The following is a 21,766-nucleotide window of genomic DNA, read 5'->3' as shown; positions in this document are numbered from 1 at the left end:
GACTCAAACCCAAAGCCTCCTGACTCAGAAGCGCATAGAGCCAAGCTCACACCAGCTTGGTATATTTCTTGGTCTTGGGTGGTTTCTGCAGTTGTCCCTCAAATATGACTTGTAAAAGGAACAACTGTAGAATGAATCTTCAAGTCTTTGGCTCCCAAAGTTTATATGTTATGTCTGATTAGGGGGTGTTTTTCAATTTATGATGTCCAAAATGGGTTTGAAAGGAGGCAAAAACTGTATTAGAATGGTTTTGCATACCTATTGGTTTGGCTCAGTGACAGCTAAGTCTGGCCACTGATTCAGAAGGTTGTGTGTTCCAGCTCTAGGGCTTGAGTATGTAATCTAGGCTGATATATTTCAGTTTAGTATTGAGGAAGTGCTGTATTGCTGGAAGTGCCATCTTTAGTTGAGTTGCTAAATGGATGCCTTATCTACCTGTTCTGATGAACATAAAAGATCCCATAGCACTATTCAAAGAAGAATAGGGATTTCTGCCGTTCTCCTCCCAATATTCTTGTCTCAAAAACATCACCAAAACAGATTGGCTGGTTATTTCTCATTTGCTGTATGTTGGACAATTGGCTGCAACATTTATTATAAAATAGTGATTACAGTTCATAAGTAATTCATCGGCTGTGAAACGCTTTGGGATGTTCTGAAGACATGAAAGGTGCTATATAAATGCAAGGTGGTTCCTTCTTTACTTTTTTATGTTGAATTGGGGAAGTTACAATTGAGCCTTGGACTATTGGGTACAGTTCTGCAGACAACAGTCATATTTCAAATTAGGGATAGATTTACCCTCTTAATCTTTGTGGAAAAGTATTTGAGTTGACTTGTGACTTATTGGCCATGCCAAATCATTGTGAATATTTTGTTGTTACAAGATTAGATTAGGAACTGTACAGGTAACATGAAAATCGTGATCTTTCATGCAATTCACATAAAAGAAACAATAGTAATTCTGGTAAATCTCTGCCGCCGAGTAAAACTTGGTACTTGAATCCTCTACCCCTGGGTTTTATTAGCACTTTGGATCTCATACAGAACGGTCTTGTAAATGCAGGGCCAGATTTGGCTTGGATTTCCAATTCATTGTATGGCTCTTCAGGGCAGCCGATTGTTAAATCAGTACTTACACTTTGTGATTCAAACACTGGTATTTAGGAAAGCCTCAACGCCAAATTTTATGGTGCTGAATGTAAGCTGTGCTAGGGTCATAACTGTAACCAACGAGGATGTGATTTCGAAGGTCTCGTGTGTGTATATATAAACTTTGCTACATTTAGGGGCTTACATCTTGCTTGCTAAGAGTTTGTTTGGCAATCTTAATTTATTCTACTACCTTAGTGGAAAAACTGGGGTGAGTGTTCCACACTGTGCAGATCTATGAAACGACCCCTGTCCTCGCCAACCTCATTGAATTCAAAATCCTCATTTTCAAATTGCTTCACTACCTTGTCCCCACTCTAATTCTGCAATCTTCTCCAGCTTCACATGTCAATGTGTGCCCTCCACTTCTCTAACTCTGGCTTCCTTTGCAACCCTTCCTGGCTCCATGCCACCATCAATCATTTTGGCCTTACACTTTCCTGAAACCTCTCTGTCTTGCTACTTGTCTCCGTACCTTCAAAACCTTGCTAAATTCTTCTGCTTGGCATCTTTTTTCCTTTTTGTGAAGCATTTAAGGCATGTTTGCTACATAAATACAAGTTGTTGTTGTTGTTGTTAGATCAAGGCATTAATTCATCCATTGACTCCAGCCTGCAATTTGAATTTTGCTTTGAGGAAAATTGATGTCAAAACCATTTCAACCGATATGTTTGTGTGTTTGTAAGTTTTTTTTTCTATTTAAAACCTACTTTTGTTGGTCCTCATGTTGTGCACATGGTTATTGAACTGCATGATTTGTTGTATTTTAAATCGTGTTTTGTTAAGTTATTTCTGAGTTTTCCTTGTCTCAGAACTGAACAAGACCTTACCATTAACCAAAGGTAAGTGAATCAGATAGCAGAATATATCCTATTTTGTTCCTAGCAGGAAAATAGCCACCACAGAAAATCAGCTGATTCTACTTGTGCTACTGTCTCTTTACAGGCCAACATGCAGTGGTTTCTTTTGAAACTATTTTAAGGCAGCAACATGGAGCAATTCACAGAATATCACTAAGAATCAATCTGACAGGTTGCTAGGTACTACTGTACTCCAAGCTGTTGCGAACAATTGTGTTTTCAGAACCCTGTTACAAATTTCTGTATTATTTTGATCTAATCCTAATTAGTGGTTGAACAATTGAGGAAAATGTTAGATTAAGGTGTGACAATTCTCATTCTTCCAAAGAATTTCAGGTTTTACATATCAAGCTTCTATTCACCTTTTCCCTTAATATTATTTCTAGAGTCATGTTGTTTGGTGTTATTATGTTTGACATCTTGTGTGCTGCAATTCTCACATCATTGCCCAAGGTCTTTGCTGTCTCATCAAGTCAAAAGATAAGGAGTGAGATTAAGGCCATATACTGTAGGGTAGATCACTTGACCAAAATGGTTGCACAAGGATGTGAATTTCTTGGAGGCTGTGTCCTTGTGTGAATTGTGTGAAATGTCCGGTATATGTTCAGCCGTAATGCTCCATCGGCATTTGACCATGTTTCTCTATTCTATCCTGATAACCTTGAATCCTTTTCACAACAAGATATTCATCCAATTCTTCAGCAAATAAATTAATTTATGCAGCACTTTCCAGTTTTGATGGGACTCTTTTCCATCTGTTTACCTCTGAGAGGAAAACATTTTCTAATCTTTGGTCTTGCTTGAAGGTTGCCAGGTTTGGACTTCTGCAATCTTGGAAAATGTGTAAAAATGGCAGTACTGAGCCAGAGGCCAATCATCAGTGGATTTGTTCAACTGCTTTTGTGTAAATGTAAGTTAAATCAGTTAAAAAAGATATACAGTGGTATTTGGGTATAGTGACTACCAATTATCACTATATGTAACTGAGCAGTATAACAGAAGGCTGTTATCCTCCTTGCTATCCTCCAGTTCTGTGGGATCTCTGCTTTCATTCATAAAAATGCTCATTGATAAAGGATTCTACTTTATCTTTTTTTTAAAAAGGTTACAAGTGTAATATTTAATTTTTTTAAAGTTTCATTATTTTAAAAGTTAGAGTTTAATGAGTGTTGGAATGTAGTGTTAGAAACTGTAAATGGTAAAAGGAACTCCAGTTAGCATTTTCAGCAGGCTTTCTCTCACTTGCTTTGTCTGAGCAGGGACCAAAGAGGAATACACCATGAGACAGTGCATGTTTTGTCTAAGAGAGATATTCAACATCAGGATCTTTCCTAAGCTGCTTCCTTTTTCTGCCTGGGTTCTTGTTGTTGAGACAGTTCCCAACAGTTTCTCCTTGTTCCTCACAAAGCTTGCTAGTGTTGAGTGAGGACGGTTAAACTGAAGAGCAAAAATTGCTTTTATTTTGGGTTTAAATGGTGTGTTTGGGCCAGTGGCTTCCAATATGGAGGTCCTGCATTGCCAACGGCAACTCTACAATAAGCTGCTAGATTGCTAAGACCGGCTGCTGGGAAGAACTAATAATAAAAAAAAACCTGCCCTAGTGCAACACTCTGCCCAATGTGAAAACAGCAATAATCTGTCTCCTGATTCATTTTATGCATTATTCCTAACTCTTGTCCATTTTGCAGAAAAATGCAAATTTTGCAAAAAATGAACCTGACTCAGTTGCTATGGTGTGTAAGCACGATGTAGGGCAGGTGAGTAAGCGCCACTTTGAAGTTTGTAGCTGTGCTTAATAATTAAATTGTATGTTGTTCACTTGTGACATTCTTGACATGGAAGCACAATCGGCAGCCCTGGTAAAGGATCAATACGCTGACTACAAATGGTTTAAAAAAAATACAGCCTTCATTCCAAGCTGATTTTGGAATTTACAATTTGATCGCTACGCCTGTATAATCACTACAAGCGGTGATCACTTTTTAACATAAAATTAAAAACAGTGTGCACGTCCATCGCATTACACTTCTTTGTCACACTTAATTATAGGTAAACTTATTCTTAGCAAATTTTTTGCAGCTAATTAGCTCATAAGCAAATTTCTTCAACCATCTTTTTTAAAAAGCAATCATTGAGAGAATACAGACAATTTTTGTATCAACAGAAAATAACTTGTTAACAAGAGTCAGAATGTCTGTAACCTATGCCTTGAAAGCAAAACATTAGCAATCATTGTAAAAAGAAAAAGTCAACCAGAGATTACATCCTGACTTGCAACCTGAAAGCAATTAAACTCTGACCTCACCCCACATGGTTGCATCACCAAACAATTAGACTTCGATCAACCTGAGGCTCCATTTACCGAACACAATTAGATTTTGTGGCCTCCACATTAGTAGCAGAATAACAAATTGTGTGTTACATCGTATAACATCATCAGACTTAATAATGTATCTATCATATGTTAAAAGTGGTATTCCATGCTGTTCTTGTCCAAGACATTTTAGGACTTCCACTCTTTTCATATGTTTCTGTCTCTTAATCATAAACAAATCCATAAAATTGACCAACTACTATCAGAAATACATTAAATTTTGCCCCTGAAGCCTAATCTCTATTAGGGCTTCAGTTATGGCCCACTGTGACCTGTTCTCTGCCCATCTGACCTATTTCCAACCATCAGGCTCCTCCTGGATATTCAGGCCCATTCTTACCTATCATGTCTCCCACAGCATTTCCTGTTATCAGCCCTCCACAATCTGATGCATTCCCAGGCTATTGGCTCAGTTCATGGCATAAAGTTGATTTTCAGCACAAGATGTGCTTTAATATATTTGCTGACACTATACATAGCTGGTTTCAATTTGCTGCTACATGCTGTATATTGTGGTCTTTACATGAGTAAAGGAACATATAATCATCAAAGGCCATTCATTTACTTTTTCCACAGAAAAATGGACAGTCATAGAATTCAATCCCCAACGCACCAGTACAAATCCCAGAATTCCATGTATGAAGAATGGAATTTGACTTATTCACAGACTTTAAATCATTAGCTCTGAATACATTGTGCATTACATGACATAAACAAGTCTATCTTTCTAAAACAGCATATTCCCTGACTCACTATGCACAATGTATGGGAGATCTGCTCGTCTTTTTATATATATATATAATACAGCTTTATAATGGAACATTCCAAAGTAACACAACAAGGCATTTTTTAAGTTAAATGGATAGTGAACTCTGGATTTCTTCTCCATCGTTCAATCCACACTTTCGGAACTTATCTCCAATGCCTCAAAGCACTTCATATACAATGAGTTCCTTTGAAGTGCGGTGTCTACTGTGTAAGCAATCATTTTGCGCACAGCAAGATCCCACAAACGGCACTGGGAAGAATGACCAGTTGATCTGTTGGTTGCAGAAAGAATGATAGCCAGGACACTGGAGAACTCCTTGCCCTTTGAACAGTAAGATGGGATCTTTAACATTCACGTGAACTACTAGAACAGGTAGATGGGGTCTTTGTTTAATGGCACCTCCCTCAGTACTGCACTGGAATGGTACTTGAACCCATAACCTTCTAACTGAGAGGCAAGAATATTACTAACTGAGCCGTTGCAAATAAAACCGTGAAGTTGGACCTCAGTCAGGGCATTACCTTTTTGAGTTGCTCCTTTCCAAATTTTCTCTTGGTCTTCAGTTGCTTTGAGCCATTGTGCTTGCAGTACTTCTATATTATTTACAAGTCCACAAGTGCACTTTTCAGTAAAGATTTCAAAAACAATACACAATGAAAGACAATACACTCTAAATGGTTTAATTTGTAATGGTGTGACACTATTTTAGGTAGACAGGGAAAATTATTTTTGTTAACTGGAATAATAAGTAAAGCCATACAATGTGACAGTCATATGACATATAACATTTGTTATAATTAGGTGACATATTTGCATCTACACAATATAGTCATTTGATTTTCAAATCGACTCTGTACTTTATCAGTGGGTCAATGTAGACTGTACTTTTCAGTGTAATATTACTCTTTCATTTACAGATTTTCCAACAATTGCAACCTATTTTCCCTCCAGCATTTGATGATAAGCCGTTGGTTCATATTAGTTGTTTTCAGTCTCTGAAGCAGGTATTTTTGTCTAAATTCATTTTTATTGAGAATTATTTTTTGTTTCTTTTGAGATCTAGCCAGGAATTGTGGATTACTGCATTGTTAGGGTTGGGATCAGCCTCAACAGTTGAGACCACTCTCTTTTTCATTTTACTTTTGAGGACCTTTTGGAATTTCTGCCTTGCAAATGCATATAGTAAAGGATGGAATATAGTTGTCCCATAAGCCATGATTAGAAAGCACAGTCTTAATTTTACCATAACATCACTTAGACCTTTATATAATATGACAGTATTTAAAATTGATATAGGCGTCCAACAAACGAGAAATGTTGAAATAATTAAAAGGGACATTCGAAAAACCCTTTTTTGTCGTTCCCGCCTTTCACGATGACGCTTAACGGCTCTTCTTAGGGCAATTATTACCGAGACCGAAGTTCTTACTCCTAGTATTACATTGTGCCTTCTGTTACCTTCTAATTGATCAGTATTCTCATGTTGTGTGTTTAGTGGTATGGTCTTTTTTCCCTTTGTTTTTTTCTGCCTAGTTGAAAATCGTGATCCTATTCTGATGTTCAAGGCTTGAAGTATTTTGCTGTAGGTTATCAACATTACAATAGCAGTGAAAAAAAAGATGGGAATCTGAATTAGAAGGTGGTAATATATTCCCAATTCATTGTGGTATTCATTTACACCAATACATAAGAGTGTCTTGTTTTGCCAGGTGCTTCCATCACCTTGTAGACTAAAGAAACTGACTTCAATGAAAGGAATTGTAAATGCAGAAAAGGACACAATCCACACTGATGTTAGTAACATTATTGCTCTTCCCATTGTCAAAATCCGATTGGCTGGCTTAACTGAAATGTCATAGCGATCCAGAGTGATTGCAAGAACATTTACTGCAGTTGCTACACTAGCAAAAGAAATACAGGCTTCATGAAAATTGCAAATCAAAGCTGTTTTACTCTCTAGTGAAACAAGAGTGACAATTATTGTAAGGGGAATGCATCCAACACATATAACGGCATCCAGTATGTGCAAGTTCATGGTGATAATATTACTGACTGAATTAATCAGGTTTGACTTCATACAGTAAAGTGCCAATACTGTCAAGTTGCTGCTGAGTCCTAACACAATTTCCAGTACCAAAAATCCAGTAAGGGATGCCTGAAAACTTGCTGGGTAGGGCAGAGTCCAATATGTATTGCCGTTGATATTATGTATCTCATCTCGAACTGTTAAATTGATTTCTGACTGCATGGTGACTTGTAAAATAGGATAGAGGCACATTCCCTGTAGTTGGTGATTTTGATCAATCCTGAAAATGTAAATAAGAGCATTAAGTTCTACTGTTTTATACTAACTTATATCAAATATGACTGCTCAAAAATCTTTCCACAATTTTCTGTTTGGCCTTACACGTACAACTTTATTAACTTTGGTGTTTCAAAATCACTTAAAATTTGGGAGTGTTTCTGCTATAGAGTTCTGTTTGCTACAGTTGAATCCAAGTGATTGTTTGTCTATTTGTGGCTTTTAAATTGGAGAGCGATTATCAGTAATAATTAATATTTAGTTCCGGATCACGATATAAAAGTTGAGATTTATATGGTCATCTTAGATTTAAAGAAGAGATTTATTTGTGATGGAATTACATAAGGAATTGATCTATTTGTACAATTTAGTCAACGCATTATATACCATACATATATGTTTTAGATAAATAACAATAATGTCTTCTTTCTTTCTCACACAATAATGAATGTCTAAAATCAATCACTTTCAAATCATATTCATTAAGTTTACTTATAATGCAAAGCTGGTATCTGTAAGATACTGTGGTTGAAATCTATGTGCAGTAATCTATATAAATAGCCATAGTTATAATAGTATTTGGGCCTACATTGTAGGTCATATTACATATTTATAGATGTTCTTCCTCTCCTCCCTCAAATTAATACTGGATAAAATGCAATTTGTCAGTAGTAGGTCGGGCATTTCTCTAACCTCTATCTACCCTCTACCATTTCATTGTACTGAAAATGCTAATTTAAGGTGAAGAGCTCCAGGTTTGGTTTATAAAAGCATTAGTTACCAGTGTAAAAATGGCACTCATTGCTAAATAATGCATAAGATCGGAACACCTCTCCTCCAATTAGAATATACATTCTGAATACAACAGCAGGGAGAGCATGTGTGATATTCTGTCCAATGGACTGTTTAACAGAACTCACTGTAGATTGCATTTCAGCTATTCAGTCAGTTCTGACTTTTACAGAAATGGGAAAACATGTGCAAAATGTCAGATTTAACATTACAGGGTGTTCTGTGATAAATATGTTTTAAATTAGTGAATCAAGTGGATGTCATTTTTCAGGTTCCAGATGTATTCTTGGGTGATACTGAAGTTTCCTAGCTCAGATGCATGTGATTGGCACCTGATATTACAAGTTTCCTCTGGGAGGGGAATTTACACTCTCCTTTTAGATCTTTGTGTATCTGGTTAAATCTGCAAGATACAAGTTCTTAAAATATTTTCTTTAACTTGGCTAATATTTTCAATGTAAAGTGGTCCCCTAGGCAACTCTTTTGATGACTTAGTGGTTAAATGCACCGTATTATGTTTCACTGAGCCATGCAAACTTGCTGGGTCCTAGGTTAGCTAATCTCAGCAATGGTGACCATGTTTAGCCACCGTATCACTGGGTTAGGAAGAAGAGAAATTGGCAAGGGATCCTGCTCCTTACTGCTATCCGGTAGTGCCTGCTGGCACTATATATGTGTGTATAATATATTTCCTCTTGGAAAAATTGCATTTCTTTTATAATTGTGAAAGTAATGTTTGAAGATGTAATGTTACTGCCCTCTGCTGGTCAGATTTAAATAGCAACATACATGTTGGAAGATACAGTACTGCACATTAATCAGGACTACTTATTATCTTTTCACTTAAAGGATGGTCCATTTATGGTGGAAGAATTAAATATAAATTATTAAAATGTAGTGATTTGCTTGTATTAACTCATTATTTCTTACACTGTTGAGTATTGCTAAAACTACACTTGCATTGGGCGCAGGTATACATTTATTAACATAGTTAATCAAGGTAAAGAAGCAAAAAATACTGTTTGGCTTGGTATGAAAAATAGCCTCACACAAGTGCTCACAAAGTTTTACTTGTGGGTCTACCATTTATATATGAATGAATAATGGTGTACACCATCATCCATTTTTAATTTTCCCAATTTAAATCTGAGAGTTTAAATCCCAAAGTTCAAATCCAGCTTTCCTCTTGCAGCTCCATTTAATGACCATAAAATGTACTCACAAGTTAATGTAAAAAGAGGTAGCATTTGGAGTTGATGGCATGGGAAAAACAGGAGACAGTGGTATTTAGTCATTATTTTCTCCTTTCTCCCTTCCACTCCATACCTCTGATCTGGAAATCTCATCTTCCTCGCTCCATGTTTGTGATTCACCCACATGCCTTTTTGTGCTGCCTTCCAACTAATCCATATTTCTAATTTCTGTGTCATTTAAGATCTCCCCTCTCCCCCTGTGTGCTTTTAAGTTCCTCCTCCTAGCTTTTTAATATAATTGGGTAATAAAAGCAGTGCTCACTCCTGCAGCAAGCAAAATCTAAATAATGCTTCTGGGAGGTAAGCTATTTCAACCTTGTGTTTGGAAGCTGGTGTATTTTATCATTATAGGTGTTGGATTATTTTCAGAGTACAAGGGAGATTGGAATAGCCCTCCCTTCAAGTAGCATTCCCTTGCTGCAAGGTTGAGAGTAGGAGAGAATAGTGCCACATTGCTGAGGCATATTTGTTATCCAGGAGGGAGAATCAGAGTTACATTGGGAATCTACAATTGGGACTTGAGTGGGCTGCCTAGAGAGGGGAAAATAGCCTGGAACTTACATGAAGATTTTGAAGTGTCCATCAACACCATCAGGGTGCTGGGGAACATAACCAGCTCCTAATATGCACCCTTAACTAATAAGCCTTGCTGGAATTAGTAGTCCTATCAGATTTTTGTAAGACTACTGGATTCTTTTAAACTGCAGGTGCAACTTAAATTTAATGCATTTGAACTTTTTATACCATTGTATGAAAGTAATTTCTTGCGTGTAACTCCTGAACTGTATCGTATCTGCACCATAAATTGTTGGGGAATTACTTTTGAACAAATGAAAGTTAATCATAACCAAAATTGTGTCCAGTGGAGCAATGTACATTTTCACTTATTCTTTTCTTAGTACTGTTCTATATTCCAGGCCCAGATCTCTGGAGGATGGCTATTCCAGAATGTGCTAATATATTGTGCAATTGAATATCTGATGTTGCTTTTTTAATTTTCGGGAATGTTTGGGCACAGACCAAATGGAAACAGTACTGAGGTTAACTAATGTAATGCAAAATTATTTTTTTCTGCAGTATATTTTTAATAGCAAATAGTTCCTTTTGTGTCTTACCTTTTCCCTAGAATTTTCTGTAGCTTCTAAGGCACTTACCACATTCAAGTCGATTTGATGAATCTGATAAGTAACGTCATGAAATTAGAATATAATACTTAATTTGGCACCACTGTTGTAATATGGTATCTGGCTTGAGACCCCAAAGCCATTTGTATTCCATACATTTTAACCATTTATCTTTGAGACTCTAAGTTTTAAAAAGCTGTTCTGGTCACTTTTGCAGTTAATGGTATGCATACCAATGTATTCGTGTTTCAGTCATTGAAGAAATATAAGCTGGGCATTCACTTGGGTGTTGTGTGCCATTTAAAATGTCAAATTCCAGCGTCTTCTTTTTGCAATTTGTTTTCTTTCAGTAATGTGCAATATTAATGAAAAGTTCCAAACTATGTTATGTATTAAGTACAAATCATATACTTCTACTAATAACAGCTGTTGTACTCCTTCGACACACTTCAGTTGCTGAATATGAATGTTCTTTCTATCTAATAAGATCTGAAAGTAGTTTGAATAATTAGGATGCAAAATTATTTTTATGTAGTACACAGCCTAGACATGGCTACAGGAAACAAAATAAGCTGTTTGAAATACTGTTTTCTAGATTCTGGTCTTGTTTCTCTTCTGCTGTTTCCAGTTTTTTAATAGCCCCTCAAGGGGCTTCCCATAACATTTAATAAAACAGCAGTGAGGGGCATAAAAATATCTGAAAATGCCTTTTCAATGTCAAACCAGAGATCAAAGCAGATGGTAAATACTTTCAAATTGTATTAGGTTTCTTCATAATATCAGTGTCCCATATCATTTCAAATAATCTGGACCATATAAGTGACCCCTCTGCTGCTGTTATCCTGTGAATTGAAATTCAGTCTGCACACTGCAATTAGTGGCACATACATGACATCAGTGAGGGGGTCTTTGAATTTCTGCTGCAGTTATTAGGTGTCTTCATTAGTATTGAGTCCTTCTGAGTAGTTTAATTTTCACATTCCCTACAAAAATGAGAAAAGACAAATCTGGTCAAATAATGTTCTGTGTACGTGATGCAGCAAGGGTTGCCAGTTAATTTTTTGTGTACATTTTCAGACTAGAGATTTAAGGAGATTATTGAACCCACGCTAAAATAAATGCACCTTTACTAGATGACTGTTACTTGTATGTTGACTATCTTATTTTGAAAACAGTTAAAACTTAAACAATTCACAAACTTGTCTTTTTAAACAAAATTAAGGATTGTGTTTTGTGTTTTATTTTATAAGAAAATATCTTATTTGATTTCCATTCAGTGTAATTGTGTTGGACCTGTATGTTATCTTGTGACTAGGTAGCTGTAACATCACAGTGTTTAGACTCTTTAACTAGCAAACAGTAGTTCAGATAATTTGAATCCTGGTTTTCATTGAACTTTGTACTTGGGGTTGCCCAAGAAGTTGGTTTGTCAGTCTTGGCCAGGTCTCCTGGGAAAGGAAGGGGAACTAGCTGGAGAAGGGACCTTCCCACTCAAGTGTGCCTACTAACATGCTATTTGAGGAGAGACATGAATACATTGCAAGATCTCAACGTTACTAGAATACTGTCCTTCTGACTAAGGAGGATACTGTGGATGTAGTGGGGTACTTTGGGAGGGAGAAAGTAGAGGAATAAAGTGGGAAATTCTATAAATAAAACAAGTATAATTCTAGCAGAAGAATAATAATGCAATTTAAAATCTCTAAGTGAAAATATCTGTAAAAGTTAAAACAGTAAAATTGCATTGTATGAATACCAGCAAATCTGAATAGAAATCATTTTTATAAATGTAAATTATTCATTTAATTCTATTTTCTATTGCACCAAATTACAAGACAAGTTTAAAAATAATATGTGACGTCAAGAATATTTTGTGTAATTAATGGTCGAAGGTAATTCAGTACATTTAATGTTGCAAGAATATGAATAAATGAAATAGAAATTTATAGTAATGTTAGATGATAAAATTAATCATTGACATTGTGGGTCTGATTTGCTAATTTCCTAATGTATAATGTTGGACAAAACTAATGTGGCAGATCTAGTTAGGGTAGATTTGTATTTAATTCTGAGCTCTGTACTCATTTATATAATTAACAATATGGCTTCACATTCCAGCTACAGGTAATGCATTCAAATAAAATTGACAGGGGAAATTGAAGTGTGCTTGTATGGAAATCATCCATGCAATATGTAAAATGCATTTTTCAAAAAAATGTGTTGCTTTAATGTCGGTCAATTTAAAGAGCAGTTAAAATTGGCAATAGTCAATATCGGCTCCTTCCACTTATTTCTGAAGCTCATTGCAATTGTTTTGCAGGTGTAATACTCTATTATTGGGAAACAGCATTTGATCTTGTATTTGGAAATGTTCATTTTATAAACATTATGGCTAATATTACTATCCTTTTTAATTTAATAATTAGAGCTTATTTATGAAATGAAAAGTAAAATGGTTAGAAAATATTTTTTTCAGAATTTTATTATTGAAATATTTGACAGAAACATTAACACTAAACAATTCTTCTGTTAGCATTTAAAAATTGTGTATCCTTAACTACTAGATGCAACAGAAAAATGAAAGCATCTTACCTTAGCTGAAGATCAAAAAAATTCTGTATACAGGTTATTTACGATTGATCCTTTTGTTAGCAGAGTACAGTATGAAGAGTATCATAAGAACTGTTTCTACAGCTGATCCTTTAAACAAAACCTGCTTCTACTGTCATTGTTTTAGCACATACTATTGATAAGCTTGTGAGCCTATCACAGTAGGTTGCTGTTGCTTCTCTAAACTAAGAAATCGATAAGCTTCTGAAAATACCTAATGAAAGTAACATGCTGCAGCCTTATGTCTCTGGAGATCACATTCAGATTTAGCCCTTTTTGGAGTGGGAAGGCAGCATGAAGTAATTGTGGGCGGCATTCACAGAATGACAGCTTGACTCATTGCTTCTCTTTACTGCAGAGAATTGCAGTGTATGCATTTGTTTTGATTTGCTAACCATAATGGATTTGTCCAATTCTTCGTGCAAAGGGGTGTGTTTTTTTTTACCAAGTTCAATAAATATTTGGTTTGATAACTGAGATTTTTTTTTTAAAAAAAAGGAAATTCATAAATAAATTTGACCTGACCTACAGAGAAAAATATAAGCTGTCTGCTGACTGGAAGTATTTCAAAAATAAACCTTTAGCTAAAATTTTATTTTAAATTCCTTTTGAAACTAACTTGGCTGTTTTTTAAAGCTGTTTAAATATTGTGGCCAGGAGTGGCTGACGTTTCTTTCACAGTGACATTTTTACAAGAAAAATATATACCTTGTCTGGAAGTTGGTAATTATTTTGCTGATGATCATTTCATCAATAATTTAGTCTAGTTGCCTAGTTACACTGAAAATCTTTTCTATATTTGTTACATCTCATGATAGATGATGCAAAGTAGGTTTGTATACAATGGATTCGGCAATTGATTGATAGTGTTAATTATTTCTCCTTGACCATTATTACCAAGTGAAACCATGAGTATAAGTTTTATCTAGTAATATAAGATAAAAATGTGACTTAACCTATGTTGATGATGGGTAACACTCAGCGTTAGTAATACCCACTACATGTCATTGAATTTAAACTTGAATATCATGTGGTATGTATAAAGAAAAATAAACAGAAAAAATTATGCAGTTTAATTTTACTTTAAAAAGGAATTCTGGCTTTTTAGAGCTGTATTTCTAGAAATCAGCTTAAGAAAATGCAGCAAACTTGCTTAAATAGACTTTTGAGGTTTAGACATGACAATTGATTCATTGGTTTGTATTTGATCTGTACTGAAGTAGTAATCTGTCTAGCCTTGCTGTTGCCCTGTAAAAATTAGATGGTCATGTATAATAGAATAGAAGTTAAAAGGATGATGTCTGGACCTCTGGAAACATTGTTACCCATGAATGGCTTACAGATTTTTGGATGCAGTATATGGTTAAAAAGGATAAATAGAGTTTTGACTTTGAACAGAACTGAATAAAGAATTTCTCTTGTAGTTGTACCATAATTATCTTTCGTTGTCCACCTGCCTCCCAAAAAGTGCCTTTCTTTGGCTACTTTCTTGAAAATCCCTTTACGTGAAGAATTAAATGAATGTACCATCTTGACCCAAAATGAATGTTATATTATGAGTCACAAAGCTAAAGTGAGGTTTAACTTTGTGACTCAATATAACTACAACAAAAAATATTTCAAAGTTGGAATTTGCCCGTGGTATCAAATTGAAATATGCCATTCCCCAGGGAAAAATATATTTAATTGCATACAGCACAGCAGGCAAACTCTGCTTTTTGAACAGTGTTGGTATAATTTTTCTGTCTTCACATTGAGCCGTGCAGCTGCAACTATCTTCCAGAGCTGTGATTTAGTAATGCAATATATGTTAGTTTTGGTTTGAGGTGGCCCTGTGATTTAAAAAAAAATCTGTTATGTCTGCTTTCCAAATGGTAAGCAATACTCTTGAAAAGCTATTGAAATATATTAAAATGTCCAAATGCTTATAATAGATCTCATCATAGATTGAACAGAATTTTAAATACAAACCTGAACAGAAACTAAAAAAAAATAAAATTGCAAGTTTATCAAATTTTAGAAACCAAGAATTGAATAGGTACTTGAAGAATACAGAATTCATGCTATATGAAAAATATTTCTAACTCTCTTCTCCAGATATCTTTATTCTTTTGAATTCTACAACAACTCTTCATTGAGTATCTTCAGTGTACCCTGCCTGAATAATCTAATGAACTAAACTACAAAGTTATGATTTGAGCAGCAAGCCATACTGGTGCTTCAACCAAACTCGATGTTTATACTGCAAACGAAGGAGCTTTGCAGTCATAGAATCATAGAATGATACAGCACAGGAGGAGGCCATTTGGGCCATCTCTTTGAAAGAGCTAACCAATTAGTCCCATTCTCTTGCCCTTTCCCCATAGCCCTGCAATTTTTTCCCCTTCAAGTATTTATTCAGTTCCCTTTTGAAAGTTATTTAAATCTGCTTTCACCAACCTTTCAGGCAGTGCATTCCAGATCATTACAACTCGTTGCATAAAAAAATTTCTCCTCATCTCGCCTCTGGTTCTTTTGCCAATTACTGTAAATCTGTGTCCTCTGGTTACCAACCCTTCTGCCACTGGAAGCAGTTTCTCCTTATTTACTCTATCTAAACCTTTCATGATTTTGAACACCTCTATTAAATCTCCCCTTAACCTTCTCTGCTCCAAGGAGAACAAGCCCAGCTTCTCTAGTGTCTCCATGTAATTGAAGTCTTTCATCCCTGGTACCGTTCTAGTAAATCCCCTCTGCACCCTCTCTAAGGCCTTGACATCCTTTCTAAAGTGTCGTGCCCAGAATTGGATACAATACTCCAGCTGGGGCCTAACCAGTGTTATACAAAGATTTAGCATAACTTCCTTGCTTTTATACTCTGTGCCTCTGTTTGTAAAGCCAAGGATCCCATATGCTTTTTAATCGGCCTTCTCAACTTGTCTTGCCACCTTCAAAGATTTGTGTACGTACACCCCTATGTCTCTCTGTTCCTACGTCCCCTTTAAAATTGTGCCGTGAAGTTTATATTGCTTCTCCTCATTCTTCCTCCCGAAATGCATCACTTCACACTTCACTGTTTACTACATTTCCGAGTTTTGTGTCATCTGCATGCTTTGAAATTATGCCCTGCATACCCAAGTCCAAGTTATTAATATATATCAAAAAGAGCAGTGGTCTGAATACCAACGTCTGGGGTATACCACTGTATACCTTCCTCCAGTCTGAAAAACAACTGTTCACCTCTGCTTTCTGTCTCTTAGCCAATTTTGTATCCACGCAGCCACTGCCCCTTTAATCCCACGGGCTTCAATTTTGCTAAGTAGTCTATTATGTGGTACTTTATCAAACGTCTTTTGAAAGTCCATACACACATCAACTGCACTACCTTCATCAAAGGATATCTAAGGCTGATTGGAAGATTGTGGCCAGGGCCTTCGCTATCTCCATCCTTATTTCGCTCTGCAACCTAGGATGCATCCCATCCAGACCGAGTGACTTTTCTACTTTGAACGCTGCTAACCTTTTAACCTATTTTTATCCTATCTAATTTCTTTACTAACTTATCCTTTACTGTGACATTGGCAGCGAAGTGAAGACAGATGCAAAGTACTCATTTAGTACCTCAGCCATGCCCTCTCCCTCCACAAGAAGATCCCCTTTTTGGTCTCAATTCAGCCCCATCCTTCCTTTGACAACCGTTTAGTATTTATATGTTTATAAAAGACTTTGGGTTCCCTTTTGTGTTACCCGCTAATCTATTCTCATACACTCTTTTTGCCCTTATTTCCTTTTTCAGTTCTCCAATATACTCTCTGTATTCATATGTTGGCAAATTTCTGAGAAGTGCAAAAACAATAGGGCAGTAATAGGGGATTTCAACTACCCTAATATTAACTGGGATACAAACAGTGTGAAGGGTATAGAGGGCACAATATTCTTAAATTGCATTCAGAAGAACTTTTTTGGCCAGTACGTAGCAAGCCTAACAAGAGAGGGGGCAGTTCTGGATTTAGTTTTAGGAAATGAAGCTGTGCAGGTGGAAGGAGTAGCAGTGGGAGAACATTTTGGTGGTAGTGATCATAATTCAGTTAGATTTAGCATAGTTATGGAAAAGGACAAAGATAGAACAGGAGTTAAAGTTCTCAATTGGTGAAAGGCCAATTTTACTAAGCTGAGAAGTGATTTAGCAAGAACAGACTGGAAGCAGCTACTTGAAGGTAAATCAATGTCAGAACAGTGGGAGGCATTCAAGGGGTTCAGAGTAAACATGTTCCCACAAAGGAAAAGGGTGAGACTGCTAAATCTAGAGCCCCCTGGATGTCAAGGAGAATACATGGTAAGATAAGGCAAAAAAGGAAAGCTTATGTCAGACACCGAGAACTCAATACTACAGAAAGCCTAGAGGAGTATAGAAAGTGCAGGGGTGAAATTAAAAAGGAAATTAGGAAAGCAAAGAGAGGGCTTGAAAGAAAATTGGCAAGTAAAATCAAGGAAAACCCAACGATATTTTATAAATACATCAAGAGGATAACTAAAGAAAGAGTAGGGCCTATTAGAGACCAAAAAGGTAACCTATGTGTGGAGGCGGAAGATGTTGATATGGTTCTTAATGAATACTTTGGAGGTGATTTTAACCCCCAAGAATGGGTGGGTTGGGGGCGGGTGGGAGTTGAAATAGTTGTTTTTTTGGGTTGCAACTGCAACCCGTCTTTATTTCCGGGTTTAACGTGGGTGCGTAAAAGTACAGGCTTCCCACTGGGAATGCAAAGTCTGAAAATTTTGCAGTTACGACCCAAAAAAACAACTATTTTCAACTTCCACCCGCCTCCAACCCACCCATTCTTGGGGGTTAAAATCACTTCCTTTGCGTTTTCACAAGAGGGACAATGCAGACATTATAGTTAAAGAGGAGAAGTGTGAAATATTGGATCAGACAGACAGAGAGAGAGAGAGAGAGAGAGAGAGAGAGAGAGAGGGAGGAAGTATTAAGGGGATTAGCACCTTTGAAAGTAGATAAATCACCAGGTCCGGATGAAATGTATCCCAGGCTATTAAAAGAAGCAAGGGAGGAAATAGCGGAAGCTCTGGACCATCACTTTCCAATCCTCACTGGTTATAGGCGTGGTGCTGGAGGATTGGAGGACTGCTAACGTTGTTTAAAAAGGGAGCAAAGGATAGACCGAGTAATTACAGGCCAGTCAGTCTAACCTTGGTGGGCAAATTATTGGAATCAATTCTGAGGGACGGGATAAACCGTCACTTAGAAAGACACTGAGTAATCAAGGACATTCAGCATGGATTTGTTACGGAAAGGTTGTGTCATGTCTGACTAACTTGATTGAATTTTTTGAGGAAGTAACAAGGAGGCTCGATGAAGGTAGTGCCTTTGATGTAGTCTACGTGGATTTTAGCAAGGCTTTTGACAAGGTCCCACATGGTAGACTACTCAAAAAAAAAAAAAAAGTACAAGCCCATGGGATCCAAGGGAAAGTGGCAAGATGGATCCAAAATTGGCTCAGTGGCAGGAAGTAAAGAGTAACGGTCGACGGGTGTTTTTGTGACTGGAAGGCTGTTTCCAGTGAGGTTCCGCAGGGCTCAGTACTAGATCCCTTGCTTTTTGTGGTATATATTAATGATTTGGACATAAATGTAGGGGGCATGATTAAGAAGTTTGCAGATGATACAAAAGTTGGCCGTGTGGTTGATAGTGAGGTGGAAAACTGTAGACTGTAGGAAGATATCAATGGATTCGTCAGTTGGGCAGAAAAGTGGCAAATGGGAATTCAATCCAGAGAAATGTGAGGTAATGCATTTGGGGAGGGCAAACAAGGCAAAGGAATACACAATAAATGGGAGGATACTGAGAGGTGTAGAGGAACTGAGGGACCTTGGTGTGCATGTCCACAGATTCCTGAAGGTGGTAGGACAGGTAGATAAGGTGGCTAAGAAGGCATATGGAATACTTCCCTTTATTAGCTGAGGCATAGAATATAAGAGCAGGGAGGTTATGCTAGAACTGTATAAAACACTAATTAGGCCACAGCTTGAGTATTGTGTACAGTTCTGGTCATCACATTACAAGAAGGCTGTAATTGCACTAGAGAGGGTACAGAGGAGATTTACGAGGATGTTTCCAGGACTGGAGAATTTTAGCTATGAGGAAAGATTGGATAGGCTGGGGTTGTTTTCTTTGGAACAGCGGAGGCTGAGGGGTGATTTAATTGAGGTGTACAAAATTGAAGGGCCTAGATAGAGTGGATAGGAAGGACCAATTTCCCTTAGCACAGAGGTCAATAACTAGGGAGCATAGATTTAAAGTAATTGGTAGAAGGATTAGAGGGGAGCTGAGGAAAACTTTTTTCACCCAGAGACTGGTAGGGGTCTGGAACTCACTACCCGAATGGGTGGTAGAGGCAGAAACGCTCAACTCATTTAAAAAGCACTTGGATACGCACCTGAAGTGCTAAAACCTACAAGGCTATGGACCAAGTGCTGGAAAGTGGGATTAGGCTGGGTGGCTCATTTTCGGCCGGCACTGATACGATGGGCCAAATGGCCTCCTTCTGTCCCATAAATTTTCTGTGATTCAGTTTGGTTCTTTACTGTCTTATGAGTCTGACATTTATCATAAGCCTCCTTTTTCAGTTTCATTTTAATCTCTATCTTTAGTCATCCAGCGAGCTCTAGCTTTGGATGCCCCTCCTTTCCCCCCCAGGTGGGGATGTGTCTAGCCTGTACCCAAACTATCTCCTCTTTGAAGGCCTCCCATTGCTCATTTACTGTTTTACCTGCAAATCTTTGTTTCCAATCCACCTGGACCAGATCCCCTTTCAATTCACTGAAATTAGCTCTCTTCCAGATGAGTGTTTTCACATTTGATTGTTCCATAACTACTGTAAACCTAATATTATGATCACTGTTTCCCAAATGCTCCCCCACTGAAACATGCTTAACTTGTCCCACTTCATGACCCAGAACCAGATTCAGCACTGCCTCCTTTGTCGTTGGGCTGGAAACCTACAGATCAAGAAAGTTCTCTTGTACACATTTCATGAATTCCTCCCCCTTCTTTGCCCTTTACACTGTTACTATCCCAGTCTACATTGGGATAATTGCCGTCCCCATTATCACTACTCTATAATTCTTGCATCTTTCTGCAATTTGCCTGCAAGTTTTCTCTTCTATCTCCTTCCCACTATTTAGTGGCCTATAATGTACATCCAGTAGCATAATAGTGCCTCTATTCCTTATTTCAAACCAAATAGATTGTGTCTTTGAACCCTCAAGTAGATCATCCCTTTCCAGTATTGTAGCAGTATCTTTGACCAATTCTGCCACTTCCCTATCTTCCTTGAATACTTTGTCTTACTGCAATTATATAGGGCCTTGGTGAGACCGCACCTGGAGTATTGTGTACAATTTTGGTCATCTTACCAAAGAAAGGATATACTTGCCATAGAGGGAGTGCAACGAAGGTTCACCAGACTGATTCCTGGGATGGTGGGATTGTCGTATGAGGAGAGATTGAGTAGACTAGGCCTATATTCTCGAGTTTAGAAGAATGAGAGGTGATGTCATTGAAACATACAAAATTCTTACAGGGCTCGACAGGGTAGATGCAAGGAGGATGTTTCCCCTGGCTGGGGAATCTAGAACCGGGGTCACAGTCTCAGAATAAAGGGTAGACCATTTAGGACTGAGATGAGGAGAAATTTCTTCACTCAGAGGGTGGTGAATCTTTGGAATTCTCTACCCCAGAGGGCTGTGGAGGCTCAGTCATTGAGTACGTTCAAAACAGAGAGCAATAGATTTCTAGATATTAAAGGCATCAAGGGATATGGGGATGGTGCAGGAAAATGGTGTTAGCTAGAAGATCAGCCATGATCTTGTTGAATGGCGGAGCAGGCTCGAGGGGCTGGATGGCCCATTCCTGCTCCTATTTCTTATGTTTATAGCCAGGAATATTAAACTCTCGGGTCTCCATTATTGCCACTATATCATAATCTCACATGGCAGTTTGTGCCTGCAGCTCACCAACCTTATTTACCACACTCCATGCACTTATGCACTTCAAACCCATCCTAGTCTGCATCGCATTTACCCCCTGTCTGATCCCTTCCATTTCTGAACTACTCTTTATTCTACTGCTGTTTGTCTCAGTCCTCTGTGCACCTTGTTTCTCCTTTTTAATACTTCATCCTGGTGCCCCTCCTCCACAGCACCAATTGCACTTCAGTATTCTGTATCAGAATATGGGATACCACAGATTGATTCTTCTGGAAAACTCTTACAAGTAATGTCATTGCCTAGAACTGTATCTTAAATACAGAATTTCACATGCAAGGCACCCATTTTTCATCTGCTGCAGGCTTCATTCAGTCACAGGAAATCTGTGATTTTGCTATTGGTAACGGCTACTATTTCTTCATGTCTTTCTGTTGTTCCAGCAGCCATCACAGGCAAACTTGTGTCCTTGTTATAGTTGCCAGTGGCTACCGCCTGTTATGTAACCTAGTATACCAAAAGGGGAAAACACCTACCCTATACATTT

General features: G+C 37.4%; 2 protein-coding genes across 3 annotated transcripts in view; one reads left to right on the top strand and one right to left on the bottom strand.

The window, feature by feature from the left end:
- cog5 (component of oligomeric golgi complex 5) overlaps nt 1-21,766 on the top strand; it is a 148,843-nt gene that overhangs the window by 21,210 nt on the left and 105,867 nt on the right. The window lies entirely within an intron of this gene.
- gpr22a (G protein-coupled receptor 22a) lies at nt 6,192-10,966 on the bottom strand. The gene is made up of 2 exons (XM_068004869.1): nt 10,951-10,966; nt 6,192-7,435 (listed from the first exon to the last, which is right to left on the bottom strand). The coding sequence occupies exon 2, from the start codon at nt 7,431-7,433 to the stop codon at nt 6,192-6,194; it is 1,242 nt and encodes a 413-aa protein (XP_067860970.1). The 5' UTR covers nt 7,434-7,435; nt 10,951-10,966.

This window comes from Heptranchias perlo, chromosome 24 (assembly GCF_035084215.1).
Source record: "Heptranchias perlo isolate sHepPer1 chromosome 24, sHepPer1.hap1, whole genome shotgun sequence".
Taxonomy (NCBI): Eukaryota; Metazoa; Chordata; class Chondrichthyes; order Hexanchiformes; family Hexanchidae; genus Heptranchias; species Heptranchias perlo.
The sequence above is the reverse complement of the archived record's forward strand: the minus strand, read 5'-3'. Positions and strand labels throughout refer to the sequence as shown.

What these genes read in the sequence shown, in the direction of transcription:
- gpr22a (XM_068004869.1), bottom strand. Translation starts at nt 7,433, where the DNA reads ATGTGCCTCTATCCTATTTTACAAGTCACCATGCAGTCAGAAATCAAT.